The 25,219-nt window shown below is 43.9% G+C and overlaps 1 protein-coding gene across 3 annotated transcripts in view; it reads left to right on the top strand.

Annotated features, from left to right (window-relative positions):
- Nucleotides 1–313: 313 nt before the first annotated feature.
- Nucleotides 314–25,219, top strand: part of EPN2 (epsin 2) — a 44,550-nt gene continuing 19,644 nt past the window's right edge. The window contains exons 1-2 of one of the 3 annotated variants that reach the window (XM_073558462.1): nucleotides 314–513; nucleotides 11,536–12,359. In XM_073558462.1, the coding sequence (XP_073414563.1) occupies nucleotides 11,762–12,359 (598 nt within the window). In that variant the 5' untranslated portion in view covers nucleotides 314–513; nucleotides 11,536–11,761. The remainder of the gene's footprint in view (nucleotides 514–11,535; nucleotides 12,360–25,219) is intronic. The other 2 variants (XM_073558463.1, XM_073558461.1) reach the window with 2 other exon arrangements.

Below are 25,219 nucleotides of genomic sequence, written 5' to 3'. Positions count from 1 at the left end.
ATTGCATTTCCAGAATATCTCTCCTTCTGCAGTGTCACAGCCCCACTTCTATAATCCTCTGTGACACCACAAGGCCATGTGCAATGCTCTGCAGCCTCACTATATACAATGCATCAAGTTTATCTGCAGAGCAGCCCATGTGAGCTGATACCTAGTAACAGCACAGTATGACTGGCACCCCAGGGGGGTGTATGGAATTAGGACCCCTGAGCACTTGCTTTCCCTTCCTCCTCCCTGCTCTTCCCCTCCCTTCCTTGCAGGCTCTTGTTTCTCTCCCTCCTCCTCGCTTCTCTCCACCCCTCATCCTTCCCTGGCTGCCTCACATCTCCCTGCCGCCCGTCTGGGGCTCAATAGACACCCGATCCCTCCTAACCAGTGACCCTCTGAGGTCTCCCCCTGAGTTGAGAGGGGTGGGGGGAGAGGAGCACCCTCCCTGCCCCCTCTGTACACAGTCACAGGAGACCCTTGCTTGGCACAGAGAAGACCCCAATAGGAAGGAGAGAGTCCAGTGGGGTGAGTTGTGGGGGGCTTTTCCTTTATTAGGGTGTGTGGGTTGGGGGGTGTTTATATGCAGGTATGGGGGAAGGAGTGGGCCCTCTCCCACCCTGCTGATGCCCAGGGGCCTGTTGCACGAGCTGTCTGGATGAAGAGGCCTCTTCTTTAGGGGGTGAGGTTGCCCCCCTCCTCTTCCATCCTTGTTTATTATTTCTGTAGTGATACATTGTATCTTCATTGTATTTCTCTCCCTTCCTCTAGTAAGTTGCATGCAGGGCCTTCCCTCTCTGCACCATGCCCTTCCATCTGAAGAATTCCAGTGGGCAGAGTATGCTGGCATGTAACTCAGAGCTTGTTAAAATATCCTTCCCTCCCTAAAATACCTCCTGGCACAGTGAACTGTTTGTGCTGGATGCACTGTTACCTCTGCAACTTCTACCCTAATTCTATGCCACTTGCCCCTACCCAAGAAAATGGCATCGGTTGCCCACCTTCAATGCCAGATGAAGACCGCTGCTCCTTTTTAGATGTATACATTACATATATTGGTGGGTACCATAACGCTTTAGGGTCTTGCAGGCTTGTACCCTTTTCTTCCCTGGAGTGTCTCAGAGCCTGGGGTTGGGGGGAGGTTGCATGCAGGAAGTTTAGCTTGTGGCAGCACTTATTCCTTGGTGATGGCAGTATTGTTAGCAGGGTCTTCTCATTGGGTGGGCATGGTTCACCCTCTTTTTATTTTACCCTTTACTTTTAGAAATATGGCTTTTTGGAACTCATTAACCCTCTGTGGGCTAGGCAAATCTACTTCATATTCGTAGTCCAAACTTTTTTTTTTGGGGGGGGTTGCTATGGTTGTCACGCAATGTCTTTCTTTAGCTTGTAATCTATAGCATAAAAGGGATGGCATCTGCGGCGCACAAGAGGAATTTTTTTGGGGTGTTGTATCTTTTAAAAGTACGCCTCACTCCGGATTGTGATTTGCAACACACGTGAGGGTTGTAAACATTGGGCAGATGTAGGGATTGTTGGGTAGGAAGGGGTGGCTCAGCTGGCTGACAATTAATGTCATCCATTACAGGTACCACAGAACTTGAAGGAAAGTTGTAAAAGTTCCAAAAGAGCATACAGACCTTGTGCAGATGGTGTCCTTTGTTCCCCAGTGATGGCAACTACTGTGGTGATAATTATATATTTATATTACTGCCATAGCAACAGAATATATATATATATATATATATATATATATATATATATATATATATATATATATATATATATATCTTTCAACATACGGTATTCCCCAAGTATCTATCTCTGGCAGGTCTTTTATGGCTAGTGGCTAGATTTGCACCCATGCAGCACTAGTGAGATCTCAGCTGTGTTTTTCTTTTATCTTAAAGCTACCAAGATACAATGTTTGCGCGTCTTGGTTTCTTGTGTCAGTAAAGCACCAAGGAGATGTAAGCCCAGGAGGATTGTCCTCTGTACAATGACATTTCTTATGAGTCTTGTATTAAATACTCTCATCTGAGAGGTAACTCACAATCAGTACAGGATCAGTAATGTAATGTATGTACACAGTGACTGCACCAGCAGAATAGTGAGTGCAGCTCTGGGGTATAATACAGGATGTAACTCAGGATCAGTAATGTAATGTATGTACACAGTGACTGCACCAGCAGAATAGTGAGTGCAGCTCTGGAGTATAGTACAGGATGTAACTCAGGATCAGTAATGTAATGTATGTACAGAGTGACTGCACCATCAGAATAGTGAGTGCTGCTCTGGGGTATAATTCAGGATGTAACTCAGGATCAGTAATGTAATGTATGTACAGAGTGACTGCACCAGCAGAATAGTGAGTGCAGCTCTGGGGTATAATACAGGATGTAACTCAGGATCAGTAATGTAATGTATGTACACAGTGACTGCACCAGCAGAATAGTGAGTGCAGCTCTGGGGTATAATACAGGATGTAACTCAGGATCAGTAATGTATGTACACAGTGATTGCACCAGCAGAATAGTGAGTGCAGCTCTGGGGTATAATTCAGGATGTAACTCAGGATCAGTAATGTAATGTATGTACACAGTGACTGCACCAGCAGAATAGTGAGTACAACTCTGGGGTATAATACAGGATGTAACTCAGGATCAGTAATGTAATGTATGTACACAGTGACTGCACCAGCAGAATAGTGAGTGCAGCTCTGGGGTATAATACAGGATGTAACTCAGGATCAGTAATGTATGTAGAAAGTGGGGTACAACTGTTACTGTTGATAGGTGTTACATGTGACATAGTGGTCATTAGTGAACACACCATTTAGGCATGCAACACATAATTCTTGTTAATATATTAAAGTTGAGCAAAACAAATTGCAGGATGCAGATCTGGCCTAACAACCCCAAAAGAAGTCCAATGTGTCTACATTCGCTGTGCCATGGTCCAGGGAATCTTCTTTGCTCAACCCTATCATATATGTAGCTTGGATGTGTGTATCTATAATATTTTCACATATAGAGAAGATTGCTGGAGTCCTATTCATGCTCCTCCATAGATGCTGTTAGCATGTAAAAATAATTCCGATCCCTTGGATTTTCCATGTATATGAGCAGATTTTTTTCTTTTACTTATGTGCAGTTTAGTTTGGAGATTGAGAACACATAATAGGGTTCTGGATTTAAAAAGGCGCTGAAGTTACGCTGCCCGGCAACCTGTCAGACGTCACGGAAAGTAATCATGGCACCGTGATGATATACTGATCATGTTCATTAATGAAAAAACATGGAAAGACATTGCACAGCCTGACTGGTAAAGGTACACAGAGGAGAGCATGTTATACACATCTCTTCGTCACTTGGTTTATATATTTGTGATCCAACTAGTTCAGTGTTTCAAAAAGAGATTCCCAGAATAACAAGAGCAAAAACCTTCAACACCTCACACTATCATATGCTAAATATTTGTCCCACTGTGCCGACTAGAAATGAAAATAAAAAGTGTCTGAGTGTAAAGTAGAATTCTGGTTTACTTATTCCTGCCATATTCTTATATATGCCATTAATATCTAACTAGTACACATTCTAGTCTATAGGGGGCAGTATAATAGTAGTTATATTCTTGTATATTGGGGCAGTATTACAGTAGTTATATTCTTGTACATAGGAGCAGTATTATAGTAGTTATATTCTTGTACATAGGGGCAGTATTATAGTAGTTATATTCTTGTACATAGGGGCAGTATTATAGTAGTTATATTCTTGTACATAGGAGCAGTATTATAGTAGTTATATTCTTGTATATCGGGGCAGTATTATAGTAGTTATATTCTTGTACATAGGAGCAGTATTATAGTAGTTATATTCTTGTACATAGGAGAAGTATTATAGTAGTTATATTCTTGTATATAGGGGACAGTATTATAGTAGTTGTATTCTTGTACATAGGGAGCAGTATTATAGTAGTTGTATTCTTGTACATAGGGGCAGTATTATAGTAGTTATATTCTTGTACATAGGGGCAGTATTATAGTAGTTATATTTTTGTACATGGGGCAGTGTTGTGAGTTCATTTTCCCCTTCACCATTGAGGTCTGATGAACTCCCTCTTCTGGTGAAGGAAGGTAGTGAGGCTGATTACCAAGCATCTGGGCAGGATGATGATGACTGGGTGATGGGAATTGCTGACTGGATATAAGGCAGCCGACGCCCTTCTGCCTTGCTGGTGATCTCTCTGAGGGATTCTGGGAGACCAGTCTGGTTCCTGCTCCTCAAAGGCTAGGTTTTCTGCTCTGCCTTTTGCGTTTTGGTTTTGTTTTTCCTTGTTTTTCTGGATTTCTGCCATTCCCTGCAGGGGTGAGCTGAATTCCTTTTTACTCTGTCTTCAGAGGATACCTGAGTGCTGATGTAGTCTTTTTGAAGCCTAGCGTCTTCAGGGTTTTTTTTCCCTATCAGCTGTTGGCTCTTGTTTTGATGGGGTTTTGGCGGATTACAGACAGCAGCTTTTCTGTCCTGTCCTGTGTAGTTAGCTTGGGCCCCATCTTTTGCTCAGCCTGTCTTTCTATCTGTGTGAGTGTTTTTTCATCTTGCTTCACCGTCATTATCTGTTGGGGGCTGCCTATTGCTTTGGGGTCTGCTCTGGGGCAGTTTAGATTTCCCTTTCTGTCTTTGGGCTGTGTAGTTCTCCGGCTGTGATCGAGGGGTCTAGGGCACCGTAGGAACCCCCCACGGCTACTGCTAGTTGTTGTTGATAGGTTCAGGGGTCTGTAATCTGATAGCTGCCAACTTCTCTGGTTTTCTGGACTTGGCTAGTATTTTTGTTTTTGCCTCCTACGGTGACTCATTCATAACAGGGCAGTATTATAGTAGTTATATTCTTGTACATAGGGGGCAGTATTATAGTAGTTATATTCTTGTACATAGTAGCAGTATTATAGTAGTTATATTCTTGTACATAGGGGGCAGTATTATAGTAGTTATATTCTTGTACATAGTAGCAGTATTATAGTAGTTATATTCTTGTACATAGTGGCAGTATTATAGTAGTTATATTCTTGTACATAGGGGCAGTATTATAGTAGTTATATTCTTGTACATAGTGGCAGTATTATAGTAGTTATATTCTTGTACATAGGGGGCAGTATTATAGTAGTTATATTCTTGTACATAGAGAGCGGTATTATAGTAGTTATATTCTTGTACATAGGAGGCGGTATTATAGTAGTTATATTCTTGTTCATAGGGGCAGTATTATAGTAGTTATATTCTTGTACATAGAGAGCAGTATTATAGTAGTTATATTCTTGTACATAGGGGCAGTATTATAGTAGTTATATTCTTGTACATAGGGAGCAGTATTATGGTAGTCATATTCTTGTACATAGGAACAGTATTATAGTAGTTATATTCTTGTACATAGGAGGCAGTATTATAGTAGTTATATTCTTGTACATAGGAGGCAGTATTATAGTAGTCATTTTCTTGTACATAGGAGGCAGTATTATAGTAGTTATATTCTTGTACGCAGGGAGCAGTATTATAGTAGTCATATTCTTGTACATAGGAACAGTATTATAGTAGTTATATTCTTGTACATAGGGGCAGTATTATAGTAGTTATATTCTTGTAGATAGGGGCAGTATTATAGTAGTTATATTCTTGTACATAGGGGCAGTATTATAGTAGTTATATTCTTGTACATAGGGGCAGTATTATAGTAGTTATATTATTATGTATAGGAGGCAGTATAAGAATAAAAATCTTATAAAAGGGGTAAAAGGGGTATAAAAAGGGGTAGTTATATTCTTGTACGTAGGGAGCAGTATTATAGTAGTCATATTCTTGTACATAGGGGCAGTATTATAGTAGTTATATTCTTGTACATAGGGGCAGTATTATAGTAGTTATATTCTTGTACATAGGGGCAGTATTATAGTAGTCATATTCTAGTACGTAGGGAGCAGTATTATAGTAGTCATATTCTTGTACATAGGGGCAGTATTATAGTAGTTATATTCTTGTACATAGGAGGCAGTATTATAGTAGTTATATTCTTGTACATAGGGGGCAGTATTATAGTAGTTATATTCTTATGTATAGGAGGCAGTATAAGAATAAAAATCAAAAGTGTGAAAAACACTATCCCAAAAAAATGGACCATTGTCTGATAGCAAACATCTGGCTGTTGCATTTTTCTGCGAAATATTGCAATTTGGATAACTGTACCTCTTTTGATTCTGATGTGTTTCCCTTAGAGAACAGAGTGAACACAGTGTACAGATTAATATAAAGTCTTCTATGAATCCACACAGTTCTTGCTCCATTCTTCAAGAAGAAATGAGCAGATCCAATCAGAATCGAAGCGGCACAGCTATTAGACCTACGTTTTAGCAATTTGTTGGGGTCTCTAGCAAGTCACAATGACGTGTTAAACTTTAGGTTGCAGCAGCTGTATCATGGAGGGCCACGAGAGTGTATTTAGGGTCCTCTCCTGGTTGTACTAAATCTATAACATCCTGAGTTTTCTGCCAGGCTGCTGTAGACATTATCCCTACGTCAGAATAAATTCCATGTGTTTGGACGCGAACCAAGAAAATGTGTGGCGCTCTGCTGACAAGCGAGCCTCTGGAACCTGCTATGACTCGCTTCGCTCTCCAAACAGGACGCAGAAGTCGAAGAGACTGTCCTTATAAAGACACCAGAGCGGTGGCACCGACCGGGAAGTGGCCCTAAAATAACGGGATGCGGATTAGGACACGGTGATATTCATCAATAGACTTTTATATAACTGATACAATGAGAACTTAGGAATGAGCCTCGAAAAAAACTTTAATTTTCCATTTTTCATCATTTGCTTGCTGTCAGTGAATTGCAACATTTTTATTTGCCTAATTAAAGGTACAAGATGTATGATGAATTGGGTCTAAAGTATATAAGAAAGTTGTTGCAGAACCGTTCTATAGAATTAAAGGGAATCTGTGGGTAGGATCAACCCGATCATTCCTAAGCCGTCTATATGGGCATGTAGGTCATAGGAAACTGAATAAAATGACACCTTGATATCCTCGATCTGAAGTCTTAATCCCGAGAAATCTACATTTTTCTTAGTATGTAAATGAGCTGTTAAGATCTATGGGTGGGACATAGAGTCTGCCTCCAGAGCTTACAGTAAGTGAGGGAGCATTACCAGTGTGAGATATGTATATCATGTGGGCAGACAGTCAGTCATTACATGTCTCTGCTCACCCTTTCATTTACAATAAGCTCTGGAGGCACATTCTGAGGGAGATCTATGTCCCACCCATAGATCTTAACAGCTCATTTAAATATTAAGAAAAATGTGGATTTCTCCGGAATAAGACATAGGATCGCTGACATCAGGGCGTCATTTTATTCAGCTTCCTATACGTGCCCATTTAGACAGCTTAGGAAGGCTGATGCTACTCAAAACTTTACGTAAAACTTGGAGAACCCAATGGGGCTTAATCACAGGTCGCATGGCAATTTTTGCAGCAATTGTTTCAGGAAAAAAACCCAAGGAAAAAATGTTTTTCTCGCTTCTTCCACAACAAAAGGATCATGGAGATGAGGTCTTTGCTTCATTTAATGAGATTTGCCGTACTCCACCCCAGCTTCAGACCACAATATAGTCACGGGGGGGGGGGGGGGGGGGGGTGCGGCATATTTTCTGCTATTCTGCAAGTTTCTCTTTCAAAGAGCTGCTTAAAAAATGTACAGACATACAAAAACAGTGCGATATTGGGCGAGCTACAACCTGTATTGGTGTTGGAGACGACTAGGGTCATATTGCATATGGAAGTGAGTGCTGTGCACTATATGGCTGTATATATGTGTGGATCAGCGACTGCTTCTATTGTAGTGGGTCTTGTTGGCCTTCCTTTATACATAGGGTTCGGAGATGGGGGCATAATGGCGTTGAGCATTGAGGCCTTTTATGGGGCTCCTTCTTTTCTAGTTAACCCCCTATTTTTGGTTCTCCAATCTTCACCATTTATCAGAAATCTTGATAAAAATGAGGCAGAGTTTTCAAAACGCTTCCATTACTAAGGTTCTTTATTGCCTATCACAACCAATCACAGCACAGCTTTTATTTTTATTCAGCTTTTTTTTTAGACATAAAAGCAGCGCCGCGATTGGTTGCTATGGGCCGTAAACCGTCTAACGCTAAGATTTTGTTTTTATTGCCCATAGCAACCAATCACAGCGCAGCTTTCATTTTCCCCCAGCAGCTTTAGAAAAGAAAGCTGCTCTGTGACTGGTTGGCAACGGGCAATAAGACAGTTTTGATAAATCCGGCCCGGTCTTTATGAGAGTCGGAGGTCTTCCGCGCCTTCACAGACAGGCAAGGCCGCTTCTTTGGTGCAGAATAACCCATGAATGTCTCCATTTACAGAGGCCCATGAAGCATTCTCTGTGTCCACGATGAAACACTGGAGGTTGTATTCAGCATGTCCTCGATACTTTACAATGGTCGCTTGTTCCCCTTCCTGTCTGGATTACATGGGAACGCAGGAGAATAAACAATACTGTAACTTTAGGCCGGACACGTGTAGACAGACACCTGTTGCCACTGCCGGTGGTGAATGTTGAGAGTTGTAGTATCACTCTGAACCTCAGGGTGTAACATGGCCGTGGCCATCGCTCCATCACCCCGTCTCATGACAACCTCCATGGAAGCCATATTGATTATCACCCAACTTTTTCTGAAAAGGGGTGTCCACTTTAGAAAAAAAAAAAACCTACACCCTAATATGGCATTAAAAGTTAATTGAGGCAGATCTTTCGATCTGGAGGACGTGTCTTGTCCTCCATTGCATTGACAGCTCATTTATTACAATAGACACTGTGCAATACTTCATTTCACCTGTGGCGGCACTGTAGGGAAATTGAACACTTACAGGCACCAATCCCCACTGACCACTGAGGGCGATCACTTGTGATCTTCCTATAATAAAGGGATCTTTAGTATAAGTAGGGGTTGTCCAACGCGGAGAAACCCCTTTCAGTTCCCAATACACTCTTCTTCCTATGATTTTGGGACGGTTCTTGATAGCTTCTCCCCGGGGTCAGGTGTTTGTGCCGACATAGATAAAGCTATTACTTAATTATTCAACATTTTTGTCAGGAGTTACCCTTTTATCGATTTTCTGCAGCACAAATCTACTTCCTGTGCTTTGTCTGTGAACCCCCTGGAAGATTCTGAGACTGAAATAAGCCAGTTTTGTCATTTCCTTGACCATTGATATAAACATGGCAGCCGGTTGTGTGTGCCCGCTATATAGGGGTCTGAAAAAAGATGCCCAAGATCGTTTAAAGGGGTTAACCCCTTCCCAACATAGAAAGTCACGTGTTGGATGAGGTACATGGAGCAGCCTCAAGAGCTAACGGCAGCGACTAGAGCTAGCTCCGATCGCTGCTGATTAATCATCACGGGGAGACAATTAGGACCCCATTGCCACCATCTTGGTGCTCCTTGCCTCCATCTTGGTGCTCTTATTTAGCTCAACCATAGTCATTTTACTATACACTGCAATATTATAGTATTTAGAACAAGCGATTAAACTATTGCAGGTTCAAATCCTCTAACTAGGAAAAAAAATGTTTTCAAAATGTTAACAAAATAAAAAATATGTAAAATCTTTAAATAACCCCAGTAAAAAAATGTTTTCAAAAAAGTAAACATAATTGGCATCGCCACATTGGTAAAAGTCCCTCTCGGGTCCTGCACTCGTTTTACCCAGTCTGACGACCTCTCAAAATGAGAAAAATTTGCCGATTTCTGTTCTCATTTTATTCCCGCGGCTCCCCTGGGAATGCTAGGATTTTTAAAAAAATTTTTTTCTTAGTGCTAATTTTTATAGTCTTTCCAACGGGGCCATTGCTCACACAGTAATAATACAGAGCAGGCTAAAGACCCACCCCCAAGGAATACTGTGAGCCACTCCCCCTTGGCAAAGACCATACAAAGTAGTACTAAAAAAGGCCTGTATCTCTGGATCCGTATGGCAGCTTTTAAAAATAAAAACCAAAACAATACTTAGGGGAGCAGCGGGAATAAAATAAGAGCATCGCTGGACACTTTTGACATGTTCCCTTTATAAAAGTTGTAGGAATTCATATCACTGGCTACTTTGGGATGATGTAGAGAGGCAAAATGGGCGAGAAGTGTAAAAACAAGGCCAGGGCTGTTAACTAGTGACTGTTTGCACTCATCAGTCACACTTTCATGCTTTAAGCAAAGAAATGAGGCCCGTCGTTTATTATTTGCGCCGTCAACAAAAACAACTTTATTGCATCTGCCTGGTCTGACAATTGCCCTTTTGTATAAGAAGAGTACACGTAATGATCCGGTAATGGTCGGTATGTGCGCCTTTAAATGTCTGCTTGAGACATGTCAGTAGATGTTATCAGAGGAGTCTCTGAGCTAAAGGAATGAAGGCTCCTCAGGGAAATTTCTAGAACTTTTCTAGTTTTTTTTTTTTTTCTTTTCTATTCACATCCAAAGCTTAATTCTCACAGCTTGTTGTTATCAGAGAGCAGTGCATTCTGGGTGCTCAGTGACATTGTCAGGGTCACATGACTGACGTGGGAAAATGGCGTGAAATAATTCCTGTTGTGGGGTTTTGACCGTCAATTATCTCCGCGGCTCCATGCCTTTAATAGCAAAATTATAGCTGAAACATCTGGCATGTTTCCAACTTCTCCATTTTTCTCTGGTTTCGAGGGCTGCCGGGACGTTCTATGCACGGACAGGCCGGGTCCTCCAGAGAGAGAGACCCCCTTTGTAAAGTTCTGCACTGGGTATTAGATGAATATACTGAACCGTAGACCATCGTCAATTAAAGGGTTGTATCTTATCCATAGTAAGGGGGATAACTTGCTGAAAATTGGGGGTCTGACCACTGGTCCCTCCACCATCGAACCCGAGAACAAGGGCTTAATGATGGAGGTGCGCATGATTGATCTCCGCTCCATTCATTGTCAATAGGGCTGCTGAAGAAAGTAGGTGCCGAACATGATCCACTTATGATGGAGATGCCGAGCCTCTTTCTAGGGATCACTGGGCGCACTCTCCAGCAAGTTATCGGGCAAGCCAAGACCTCCAAAGGGAGAGACAGTCTTTATAGAGTTCTCCACTGGTTAAAAGAATAGGATAGTGAATAGGGAGACCCTTCCCACCCTTTATTAACTCAGAATTCCCAAATAGGGTATTTTATTGGGTTGCTCATGTAGCGAATGGACACGCTGGATCCTCCAGAGCAAGAGACACTCTTTGTAGAGTTGTCCACTGGTTACTAATTGAAGACAGTGAATCCCGACACCCCCTTTAAGAGATTTTTTTTTTATATATTTGGGTGTTTTTTATTTTACCCAATTGTACTGATTTGCCAATTATTTCCTTTCTATAGGTCTTGGGTTGGGTATTTCATAAAGGGGATATCTGGTTTGTAAAATCTATTAAGAACTCTTTTTTTTTTTCAGTTTTACAGATATGACAGTTATTATTTTTTATTTATAGGTTTTGGGACCGCATGATGTACGTTGGCTGAGGAGATGCTTTTAACCAAAGTTGGACCCCATTTCTTGTCATGTGTGGAAACAACAGTGACGACTTCTCCTTGAGAGGATTTCCCTACTTGGCTTTTAACTTTAGGACCCGAGGAATCTCAGACTTTTTGTGATTTCTTTTTTTTTTTAATTTTAAAGGTGCTTTTTTTTTTTTTTTTTTTAAAACCAACACAAAAATGACGACCTCATCCATAAGGAGACAGATGAAGAACATTGTCAATAATTATTCAGAGGCGGAGATCAAAGTTAGGGAAGCCACCTCCAACGATCCTTGGGGTCCTTCCAGTTCCCTCATGACGGAGATTGCCGACTTGACCTATAACGTGGTGGCTTTTTCGGAAATCATGAGCATGATCTGGAAGAGGCTCAATGACCACGGAAAGAACTGGAGACATGTTTATAAAGCTTTGACCCTTCTGGATTATCTCATCAAGACCGGTTCTGAGAGAGTGTCCCACCAGTGCAAGGAAAACATATTTGCCATACAGACGCTCAAAGATTTCCAGTACATCGACCGGGACGGGAAAGACCAAGGGATTAACGTGAGGGAAAAGTCAAAACAGTTGGTTAGCCTCTTGAAAGACGACGAGAGGTTGAAGGGTGAAAGGGCCCAGGCACTTAAGACCAAAGAGCGAATGGCTCAGGTGGCCACAGGAGTCGGGAGCAACAATCAGATCAATTTCGGTCGTGGATCTAGCCAGCCCAACCTGTCCACCAGCTACTCTGAGCAAGACTATGGGAAATCTGGTGGTTCTCCAGCATCGTACCATGGATGTGAGTATCTGCATTACTTTCTGGGCCTATCATTGACCTGATAATAGCACTCTTGGATTCTAAGATTACTTTCAACCTAGCCCACCAGGATGCAAGGTGATCATCTACTTGAGCCCCTTTGACTTCACAATAGTCTCCAAAGATCCTGCAGAAGACAATCCCATTTGTTACTAGAGTCTTTTCCTTATAAGATGAACCACAAGTGACCTAATAGGCCTCAATGATGATATGTCCTGGTGGGCGAGAGATTCCTAGTGTGACCACCAAGTCTACGAAATAATTAGAGTTATTTTTTTTTCCTTTTCTTACATTAGTGCCTAATATAAAGACTAAAACCAGCAGGGGATGCTGGGAAACGGGAGCGCTCTATGCATAACTGTCAATAGTCACGAATTTGCCGAGGATGTGCCGATTAATCAGATACAATATCCCAGCAAATTTGAGGCAGTCCCAAGCCAAAAATGGGCGGATTTTATGTAAACTCCACCCAAAATTAGGCATTACTAGTTGAGCGCCGGTCGTTCCCAGGCAGAACTTAATGCTTTTGTGTCTCATGTATATGTGATGATGGCTGCCTTTATTTGTGGCCTGAGAGTCATTTAGTTTTTAACAATTTTACTTAATGGGGAATTATTTTGGCTCCCTCTCTCCATTCACATCCAGAGCTGTTTTCAGAATTCTGCTGGTTGTTTTTGGAAACAGCAATTTAATCCCAGGCTGTGGTCAGTCATGTGAACTAAGATCTTTAGCTCTAACTTTGCAGCTGTCATTTGATTTCCCACGACGACGCACTCCTTTCCAGTAAACAGGAAATGAGCAGAATTCTGAATTCAGCTCCAGAGATGAACGTCGTGTAAGATCCGGATAAGTGGAGTCTCCTTTGATACAGTTGTGAATCAGTTTGATCAGTGCGGCGTCGGTACGTGTAATGCGCCATTCCTATGCATACGGTGTCAAAATACACAAATCCTGCTCTCCACCCTCCGGCTTTTTCTTTCCCGGATAATCCAATTTAGGCTTCTTTTGAAATGAAGAATGGCGTTCTGCCGGCCAACTTTCAAAGTCGAAAATAATTATCCCTCAAAGAGTCGGCACTACAAGGGATTTCCCTTTTTTTTTTTTTTTTTAGCCTCAGGCAGAAGGAATTTGCTGCAATTTGCACTTACTCTTGTATAATAAATGCCGGGTGTCATGTTGATATTGCACCCAACTTTCCTATAGATCTGAACGGCAAATTTACCTAGTTATGCAGCAAGGGACGTAACAAAGCAGAATTAAGTACATGTGGCCTGCAAGAGCAGGAGGGATATCGGGTGTGAACCATTTTGGCCGTGGACATGTTCAGATGTAGCAGATATGCCGCGGAAAAAAAAAATCTGCCCCAGATCTACATGTGAATCTGCAGCAAAATCTGCGTGTCATTTTTAAAACCCCATTCACATATAGCAGAAAAAAAAAATCTGCATGGAAATCAGAGCATGCTGCAAAACATATGAATCCGCAGCACACTCATTCTTATGTGGCTTTGTAGGGGGGGGAATCTGTGGACAGAGTCATGTCGGGATGTCAGGGCATGCTGGGAGTTGTAGTTTGCCAACAGCTCGGGAGCCTCAGGTTGGTGGCCGCTGAGAGCTCCTATATGGGGGTCTCTCTAGTTTCCCGGCAATGACACAGAGGCCATCATGTGATGACATCAGCACTCCCCATCGATAAGGATATAATATACAGGGCGGATGATCTCTGCGCTCGCTCATTGTGTCTCTGTTGTCTCACCCACCCCCCGCCATCCAGTCATGTGTGATGTCCTATCAGGTAAGTGTGTCGCACTACTGCATGCTTTCTTGTGCAAGGCCGGCGGCCTGCTGCGGTTGCGGAGTTGCATGGCACATCCCCTCCCATCCGCCACCCACCCCATAGCGCTCCATCAATACACAGACCCACTTTTCATAAGAAGCCCGCTGATGCCAGCTCTCATAAACGGCTGATTGTACCAAGACTGGCTCCTATTGTGGCCGCTCCACGTGACCTCCCTGTATGCGAAAATCAAGACCCCCGATATCCAGATCAACGTAAAATCCCTTTAATCCTGCTATATCAGGGTGCATTCACATTGGCTTTGCAGCGCCTGCTTGGGGTATCCGCAGCAGGAAAGACCCCCCGACTAGAGCGGAGCAGCAGGATTCTCAGGACCCTGGTCCAGCTGCCATGTCGGTAGTCCGTGGCCACCAGACCAGAGCCTCCCACCTGCGGCATCCCCAGCGCCTCTTCCATAATAATCAGATTGCCGCAGGTAGGAGGCGGTCTGCCGGGCCCTGTCTGGTGGCCCCGGACTACTGACATGGCCGCTGGACCAGGCTGGTGTGATGCCTTTTGCTCTAGTCCTGACACGTATATCAAATCTATCCCGATTATTATGACTAATCCCCAGCCTAAATGTGGGTGTTGCGGTCTGAATGGACATGGCGTGTGTCTGCTGGTAAGACCTTATGCGCATGACGTGTGAACCCTAAAATCCATCGTGCTGTGTGGGCCTACCCCCAGAAAAGTAATGCCGGATTAAAGGAATTGAATTTTAGGCCTCCCATGTTGAACGAAAGTTCTAGATCCTTTGTTTGATAATTCAGCATCCGTCCTGCCGTTGGCAAAAGGAAGAAATTGTGCATGGAAAGGTCACGGCACATAAGATGCCTCCTTTAAGTGCCACCTGTATGGCCGGTGAAGGGGTGTGGGGCGTAGAGCTTTGCATGGCATGACGTGGCAGCACCTTTACTTACGGTATTACCTATAGTAATCCTTGTTTTATTGTAATATTTTGGGACATATGGGAGCAGAATATTGTGAGAATGTGCCACCCCAGTATTACCGCAGATACCCCAGCATTACCGCAGACACCTCAGTATTATCGCAGACACCTCAGTATTACTACAGATACCTCAGTATTACTGCAGATACCTCAGTATTACCACAGACACCTCAGTATTACCACAGACACCTCAGTATTATCGCAGACACCTCAGTATTACTACAGATACCTCAGTATTACTGCAGATACCTCAGTATTACCACAGACACCTCAGTATTACCACAGACACCTCAGTATTATCGCAGACACCTCAGTATTACTACAGATACCTCAGTATTATCGCAGACACCTCAGTATTACTACAGATACCTCAGTATTACCACAGACACCTCAGTATTATCGCAGACACCTCAGTATTACTACAGATACCTCAGTATTACTACAGATACCTCAGTATTACTGCAGATACCTCAGTATTACCACAGACACCTCAGTATTACCACAGACACCTCAGTATTATCGCAGACACCTCAGTATTACTACAGATACCTCAGTATTATCGCAGACACCTCAGTATTACTGCAGATACCTCAGTATTACCTCAGTATTACCACAGACACCTCAGTATTACCACAGACACCTCAGTATTATCGCAGACACCTCAGTATTACTACAGATACCTCAGTATTATCGCAGACACCTCAGTATTACTGCAGATACCTCAGTATTACCACAGACACCTCAGTATTACCACAGACACCTCAGTATTACTACAGATACCTCAGTATTATCGCAGACACCTCAGTATTACTACAGATACCTCAGTATTACTGCAGACACCTCAGTATTACTACAGATACCTCAGTATTACCACAGACACCTCAGTATTACCACAGACACCTCAGTATTACCACAGACACCTCAGTATTATCGCAGACAGCTCAGTATTACTACAGATACCTCAGTATTACTACAGACACCTCAGTATTACTACAGATACCTCAGTATTACCACAGACACCTCAGTATTACCGCAGACACCTCAGTATTACCGCAGACACCTCAGTATTACTACAGACACCTCAGTATTACTACAGATACCTCAGTATTACCGCAGACACCTCAGTATTACCACAGACACCTCAGTATTACCGGAGACACCTCAGTATTACCACAGACACCTCAGTATTACTACAGACACCTCAGTATTACCACAGACACCTCAGTATTACCGCAGACACCTCAGTATTACCGCAGACACCTCAGTATTACTACAGATACCTCAGTATTACCGCAGACACCTCAGTATTACCACAGACACCTCAGTATTACCGCAGACACCTCAGTATTACTACAGATACCTCAGTATTACCGCAGATACCTCAGTATTACCACAGACACCTCAGTATTACCACAGACACCTCAGTATTACTACAGATACCTCAGTATTACCGCAGACACCTCAGTATTACCACAGACACCTCAGTATTACCACAGACACCTCAGTATTACCACAGATACCTCAGTATTACCGCAGACACCTCAGTATTACCGCAGACACCTCAGTATTACCACAGATACCTCAGTATTACCGCAGATACCTCAGTATTACCGCAGACACCTCAGTATTACCGCAGACACCTCAGTATTATCGCAGACACCTCAGTATTACTACAGATACCTCAGTATTACTGCAGACACCTCAGTATTATCGCAGACACCTCAGTATTACCACAGATACCTCAGTATTACCGCAGACACCTCAGTATTACCGCAGACACCTCAGTATTATCGCAGACACCTCAGTATTACTACAGATACCTCAGTATTACCGCAGACACCTCAGTATTACCACAGACACCTCAGTATTACCGCAGACACCCCAGTATTACCGCAGACACCTCAGTATTACCACAGACACCTCAGTATTACCGCAGACACCTCAGTATTACCGCAGACACCCCAGTATTACCACAGACACCTCAGTATTACCGCAGACACCTCAGTATTACCACAGACACCTTGTATTACCGCAGACACCCCAGTATTACCGCAGACACTTAGTATTACCGCAGACACCCCAGCATTACCGCAGACACCTCAGTATTACCGCAGATACTTAGTATTACCGCAGACACCCCAGCATTACCGCAGACAATTAGTATTACAGCAGACACCCGTGACCCCAGTATTACCGCAGACACCCCAGTATTACCGCAGGACACCTAGTATTACCGCAGACACCTCAGTATTACCGCAGGACACCTAGTATTACCACAGACACCTCAGTATTACCGCAGACACCCCAGTATTACCGCAGACACCTCAGTATTACCGCAGACACCCCAGTATTACCGCAGGACACCTAGTATTACCGCAGACACCTCAGTATTACCGCAGGACACCTAGTATTACCGCAGACACCTCAGTATAACCGCAGACACCTCAGTATTACCGCAGACACCCTTTTATTACCGCAGACACCCTTTTATTACCGCAGACACCTCAGTATTACCGCAGACACCCCAGTATTACCGCAGGACACCTAGTATTACCGCAGACACCTCAGTATTACCGCAGGACACCTAGTATTACCGCAGACACCTCAGTATTACCGCAGACACCTCAGTATTACCGCAGACACCTCAGTATTACCGCAGACACCTTGTATTAGCGCAGACACCTTGTATTACTGCAGACACCTCAGTATTACCACAGACATCTCAGTATTACCGCAGACACCCACCCCAGTATTACCGCAGACACCCCAGTATTACCGCAGACACCCCAGTATTACCGCAGACACCTCAGTATTACAGCAGACACCTCAGTATTACTGCAGACACCTCAGTATTACCGCAGACAATTAGTATTACAGCAGACACCTCAGTATTACCGCAGACAATTAGTATTACCGCAGACACCTCAGTATTACAGCAGACACCCCAGTATTACCGCAGACACCTCAGTATTACCGCAGACAATTAGTATTACAGCAGACACCTCAGTATTACCGCAGACACCCCAGTATTACCGCAGATACCCCAGCATTACCGCAGACAATTAGTATTACAGCAGACACCTAGTATTACAGCAGACACCCCAGTATTACCGCAGACACCTTGTATTACCGCAGACACCTCAGTATTACCGCAGACACCCACCCCAGTATTACCGCAGACACCCCAGTATTACCGCAGATACCTCAGTATTACCGCAGACAGTTAGTATTACAGCAGACACCTCAGTATTACCGCAGACACCCCAGTATTACCGCAGATACCCCAGCATTACCGCAGACAATTAGTATTACAGCAGACACCTAGTATTACAGCAGACACCTTGTATTACCGCAGACACCTCAGTATTACCACAGACACCTCAGCATTACCGCAGACACCTCAGTATTACCACAGACACCTCAGTATTATCGCAGACACCTCAGTATTACTACAGATACCTCAGTATTACCGCAGATACCTCAGTATTACCGCAGACACCTCAGTATTACCGCAGACACCTCAGTATTACCACAGACACCTCAGTATTACCGCAGACACCTCAGTATTACCACAGACACCTCAGTATTACCACAGACACCTCAGTATTACTACTGATACCTCAGTATTACCGCAGACACCTCAGTATTACCACAGACACCTCAGTATTACCGCAGACACCTCAGTATTACCGCAGATACCTCAGTATTACCGCAGATACCTCAGTATTACCGCAGACACCTCAGTATTATCGCAGACACCTCAGTATTACCACAGATACCTCAGTATTACCGCAGATACCTCAGTATTACCGCAGACACCTCAGTATTACCGCAGACACCTCAGTATTATCGCAGACACCTCAGTATTACCGCAGATACCTCAGTATTACCGCAGACACCTCAGTATTACCGCAGACACCTTGTATTACCGCAGACACCTTGTATTACCGCAGACACCTCAGTATTACCACAGACACCTCAGTATTATCGCAGACACCTCAGTATTACCGCAGACACCTTGTATTACCGCAGACACCTTGTATTACCGCAGACATCTCAGTATTACCGCAGACATCTCAGCATTACCGCAGACACCCCAGTAATACCGCAGACACCCCAGTATTACCGCAGACACCCCAGTATTACCGCAGACACCTCAGTATTACCGCAGACACCTCAGTATTACCGCAGACACCCCAGTATTACCGCAGACACCTTGTATTACCGCAGACATCTCAGTATTACCGCAGACACCTTGTATTACCGCAGACACCTCAGTATTACCGCAGACATCTCAGTATTACCGCAGACACCCACCCCAGTATTACCGCAGACACCCCAGTATTACCGCAGACACCTTGTATTACCGTAGACACCCCAGTATTACCGCAGACACCTTGTATTACCGCAGACACCTTGTATTACCGCAGACACCTCAGTATTACCGCAGACATCTCAGTATTACCGCAGACACCCCAGTATTACCGCAGACACCCCAGTATTACCGCAGACACCTCAGTATTACCGCAGACACCTCAGTATTACCGCAGACACCCCAGTATTACCGCAGACACCTTGTATTACCGCAGACATCTCAGTATTACCGCAGACACCTTGTATTACCGCAGACACCTCAGTATTACCGCAGACATCTCAGTATTACCGCAGACACCCCAGTATTACCGCAGACACCCCAGTATTACCGCAGACACCCCAGTATTACCGCAGACACCTCAGTATTACCGCAGACAATTAGTATTACAGCAGACACCTAGTATTACAGCAGACACCTCAGTATTACCGCAGACAATTAGTATTACAGTAGACACCCCAGTATTACCGCAGATACCCCAGCATTACCGCAGACAATTAGTATTACAGCAGACACCCCAGTATTACAGCAGACACCTTGTATTACCGCAGACACCTCAGTATTACCGCAGTCACCTCAGTATTACCGCAGACAATTAGTATTACAGCAGACACCCCAGTATTACCGCAGACACCTCAGTATTACCGCAGACAATTAGTATTACAGCAGACACCCCAGTATTACAGCAGACACCTTGTATTACCGCAGACACCTCAGTATTACCGCAGTCACCTCAGTATTACTGCAGACACCTCAGTATTACCGCAGACAATTAGTATTACCGCAGACACCCCAGTATTACCGCAGACACCCCAGTATTACAGCAGACACCTCAGTATTACCGCAGACACCCCAGTATTACCGCAGACACCACAGTATTACAGCAGACAATTAGTATTACAGCAGACACCTCAGTATTACCGCAGACATATCAGTATTACCGCAGACACCCACCCCAATATTACCGCAGACACCTCAGTATTACAGCAGACACCTTGTATTACCGCAGTCACCCCAGTATTACCGCAGTCACCCCAGTATTACAGCAGACACCTTGTATTACCGCAGACACTTAGTATTACAGCAGACACCTCAGTATTACCGCAGACACCCCAGTATTACCGCAGATACCCCAGCATTACCGCAGACACCTTGTATTACCGCAGACATCTCAGTATTACCGCAGACACCTCAGTATTACCGCAGACACCTTGTATTACCGCAGACATCTCAGTATTACCGCAGACACCTCAGTATTACCACAGACATCTCAGTATTACCACAGACATCTCAGTATTACCGCAGACACCCACCCCAATATTACCGCAGACACCTCAGTATTACCGCAGACACCTCAGTATTACAGCAGACACCTTGTATTACCGCAGTCACCCCAGTATTACCACAGTCACCGCATTATTACAGCAGACACCTTGTATTACCGCAGACACCCCAGTATTACAGCAGACACCTTGCATTACCGCAGATACCCAAGTAATACCGCAGACATCCCAGTATTACCGCAGACACCTTGTATTACCGCAGACATCTCAGTATTACCGCAGTCACCCCAGTATTACCGCATACACCTTGTATTACCGCAGACACCCTTGTATTACCGCAGACACCCTTGTATTACCGCAGACACCCCAGTATTACCGCAGACACCCCAGTATTACCGCATACACCTTGTATTACCGCAGACACCCTTGTATTACCGCAGACACCCCAGTATTACCGCAGAAACCCCAGTATTACAGCAGACAATTAGTATTACCGCAGACACCCCAGTATTACCGCAGATACCTCAGTATTACCGCAGATACCTCAGTATTACCGCAGACACCCCAGTATTACCGCAGACACCCCAGTATTACCGCAGATACCTCAGTATTACCGCAGACACCCCAGTATTACTGCAGACACCCCAGTATTACCGCAGACATCCCAGTATTACCGCAGACACCCTTGTATTACCACAGACACCCCAGTATTACCGCAGACACCTCAGTATTACCGCAGACACCCCAGTATTACCGCAGACACCCCAGTATTACCGCAGACACCTTGTATTACCGCAGACACCTCAGTATTACTGCAGACACCTCAGTATTACCGCAGACACCCCAGTATTACCGCAGACAACCCAGTATTACTGCAGACACCCCAGTATTACCGCAGACACCTCAGTATTACCGCAGACACCCCAGTATTACCGCAGACACCCCAGTATTGCCGCAGACACCCTTGTATTACCGCAGACACCCTAGTATTACCGCAGACACCCTAGTATTACCGCAGACACCCCAGTATTACCGCAGACACCCCAGTATTACCGCAGACACCTTGTATTACCGCAGACACCCCAGTATTACCGCAGACAGTATCTATTGTGTGTTGTTAGACTTCAAAGGGCGATACGTCATTTTACAATATTGTACTACTACACAATTGAAGTCTATTTTACAAGCAATCAAGTGATTGCAGGTTTAAGTCCCCAATAAAAATGATAAAAATTAAAAACATTTTTTAGAAATTAAAAAAAGTTCACATTTCCTTCCACCGTAACTTAGAAAAATCTTAAAAAAAATAAAAAAATAAAATGTCATGTTTGCTGTGACACTGCAACGTGCATAATAAATATCTATAAACAACATTCGTGACATTAAAAAAAATTCAAAACGGCAGAATCACAATTTTATGGTGATTTCACCTCCCCCAGGGGTCCCCAAAGTCATACGGACCCCAAAGTGCTATCAATAAAACCTACAGTTTGCACCACAAAAAAAGAAAAATTACAAGGCCAAGAAATAGAGAAATGATAGCTCCAGGAAGGCAAGGAGGAAAAATCGAAAGCGAGGAGGCCCCTGTGCGGTGTCATCTGTCACCACATTACCTCCTGATTAGATTAGATTTACAGGTAATTCTTCTTCAGATTACATTACTGCGGTTTTTATTTTATTTTCCAGATTATGTATTTCCTGTTTATCACCCCATTATATTTTATTAGATTATTTTGCTATTATTTTATTTAATCGTCCGTTATATGGGATCTGATTATTATTTATGACCAGATTATTGATCGCTCTGTTATATGATGGCAGATTATTTATCCTCATATTGTAAACGATTGGATTATATATTACCAGATTATGTCATCACAGTAGGTTATATCGATTTATTATTATACAGATTGTACATTGATTGTGAGGAAATGATTTATAAAAACGGCGTGAAAGTGCAATGAAGACTGCGCTTGCTTCTGGTGGAGTACAAAAGTTCTTTATTCAGCCAACGCGTTTCCTGAGCCTACTGGCTCACTTCATCAGTGCAGATCCAGTAGGCTCAGGAAACGCGTTGGCTGAATAAAGAACTTTTGTACTCCACCAGAAGCAAGCGCAGTCTTCATTGCACTTTCACGCCGTTTTTGCAAATTTGTCCTAGGACCCTGTGCAGACTTGCTGCTGCTTCTCATGCGTTCATGGGTGTTGTGACTTTCTCACAACCCCAATAGGTGAGCACCTTCCTTTTTCTCTGTTAATGTGTTTTTTGATACGGATTTTACACAGTGGATGCGCCCTGTATTTTTCCTTTCTAGGAAATGATTTATGGCACTTATAATGTGAAAAAATCCACAGCAAACCGGTCCTAATCTCAGACCCCTGTGGTCTAAATCCACAGACACTCATGTTAATGTTTTGTCGCTGCTTTCATATAGATTTCTTCTTTTAAGAACAGATCCGTTCACCATATCGGGGGTAAATCCATGCATCTGCACGCAGCGAATATGGAAAGTAATCCTATGTACAATCCCGACCTCTTAGGATTTGCGTAGAATTGAGTATGTGACAGGTGCCCCCATATGCCATCTCCCCGCCAGCCCGCCTGGTGGCAGCGGCTCTGGCGCAGAGGATAAACAGATGGTGTGTGGGGAATCCTGCTTTAGTGATTAGCAGAATTTGGAAGTAATTTCTCATACGCTGAAGGGCGAGCGGGAGGGAAAAATCGGCCCGTGCTGCCCATCGTTGGGGGCGGGGGAATCCCAGATACAGGATTTTATTTTACGCATGATCACATATTATTATTTATTATTATAGTATCATTTATTCCATGGCTACAAGGGATGGATGAGGATATGGTAGGTGATGGTAGAGGTGGAGGTATGGTGGAACGAGGGTTCCTGCAGGTTGTAGGCTTGTCGGAAGAGGTAGGTATTCAGGTTCCTTTTGAAGGTTTCCACGGTTGGTGAGAGTCTTATATGTTGTGGTAGAGAGTTCCAGAGAAAGGGTGAAGCACGGGAGAAATCTATACGATTGTGGGAAGAGGAGATAAGAGGGGAGTAGAGAAGGAGATCTTGTGAGGATCAAAGGTTGCGTGCAGGTAGGTACCGGGAGACGAGGTCACAGATGGAGGACACAGGTTGTGGGTGGCTTTGTATGCCATGGTTAGGGTTTTGAACTGGAGTCTCTAGGCAATAGTGAGCCAGTGAAGGGACTGTCAGAGAAGAGAGGCGGGGAATAGCGGGGGGACTGTAGCATTAGTTGGGCAGCAGAGTTTAGGATAGAGTGGAGAAGTGTGAGAGTGTTAAAAGGGAGGCCACAGAGCAGGAGGTTGCAGTAATCGAGGTGGGAGATGATGAGGGCATGCACTCGTGTTTTTGCAGATTCTTGGTTAAGGAATGTGCAGATCCGAGAAATATTTTTGAGTTGTAGTCGGCAAGAGGTGGAAAGGGCTTGGATATGTGAGTGGAAAGAGAGATCAGAGTCAAGGGTTACCCCGAGGCAACGAGCTTGCGAGACTGGGGAGAGTGAGCAGCCATTGACTTTGATGGATAGTTCTGTTGGGATGGTTGGGAAAAGACGTTGAATTCTGATTTGTCCATATTAAGTTTTAGAAATTGAACAGAGAAGAATGATGGAATAGACAGACATTGTGGTATTCTGGTTAGTAAGGAGGTGATATCGAGTCCAGAGAAGTAGATCTGTGTGTCATCAGCATTGAGGTGACACTGAAGAAGTGGGACTCTATGAGCTGTCCCAGGCTGAACCAAAGGTGTAGATTAAGAAGAGCAGGGGCCCTAGGACTGAACCTTGGTGTACACCGACGGGACGAGATGCGGAGGAGGTGTGTGGGTAGGAGACACGGAATGTCCGGTCTGTTAGGTATGAGAAGATCTAAGATAGGGCCAACATGTGGAGAAGATGTGTGCCAGCACCATCTGTTGTTCACTCCTCTATAGCGTGAGCTGAGACGAACCAGACCTTCAAAAGACTTTGGGTGTGTTCAAGGAAAACCAGTGGCATAACATCCAAAAATAGAAGGAAAAATCTCACTCACCGTCTCTTTAAAACGTCAACACTTTAATTGAAAAGTTAAACCATCAGGTTGCAGGGGTGAATAGAATACAGGGAGGACAACAGCCGTTTCACACCAGTCTTCAATAGGTACTTGTATAACAACCACTCTTGTCCTTTGTGTACTCCGTTCACATTTGCAACCTGATGTTATAACTTTTCAATTAAAGTGTTGAAGTTTTAAAGAGATGGTGAGTGAGATCTTTCAAGATAGGGCCAAGTCTGCGATGCCAAGAGATGAGAGAGTCTGTAGTAAGAGGGAATGGTCCACTGTGTGGAAGACTGAGGACAGGTCCAGGAGGAGGAGGACAGAGTAGTGTCGCTTGGCTCT

This window comes from Dendrobates tinctorius, unplaced genomic scaffold, assembly GCF_039654945.1.
Source record: "Dendrobates tinctorius isolate UK_male_01 unplaced genomic scaffold, ASM3965494v1 ptg000257l, whole genome shotgun sequence".
NCBI classification, from domain to species: domain Eukaryota; kingdom Metazoa; phylum Chordata; class Amphibia; order Anura; family Dendrobatidae; genus Dendrobates; species Dendrobates tinctorius.
The sequence above is the reverse complement of the archived record's forward strand: the minus strand, read 5'-3'. Positions and strand labels throughout refer to the sequence as shown.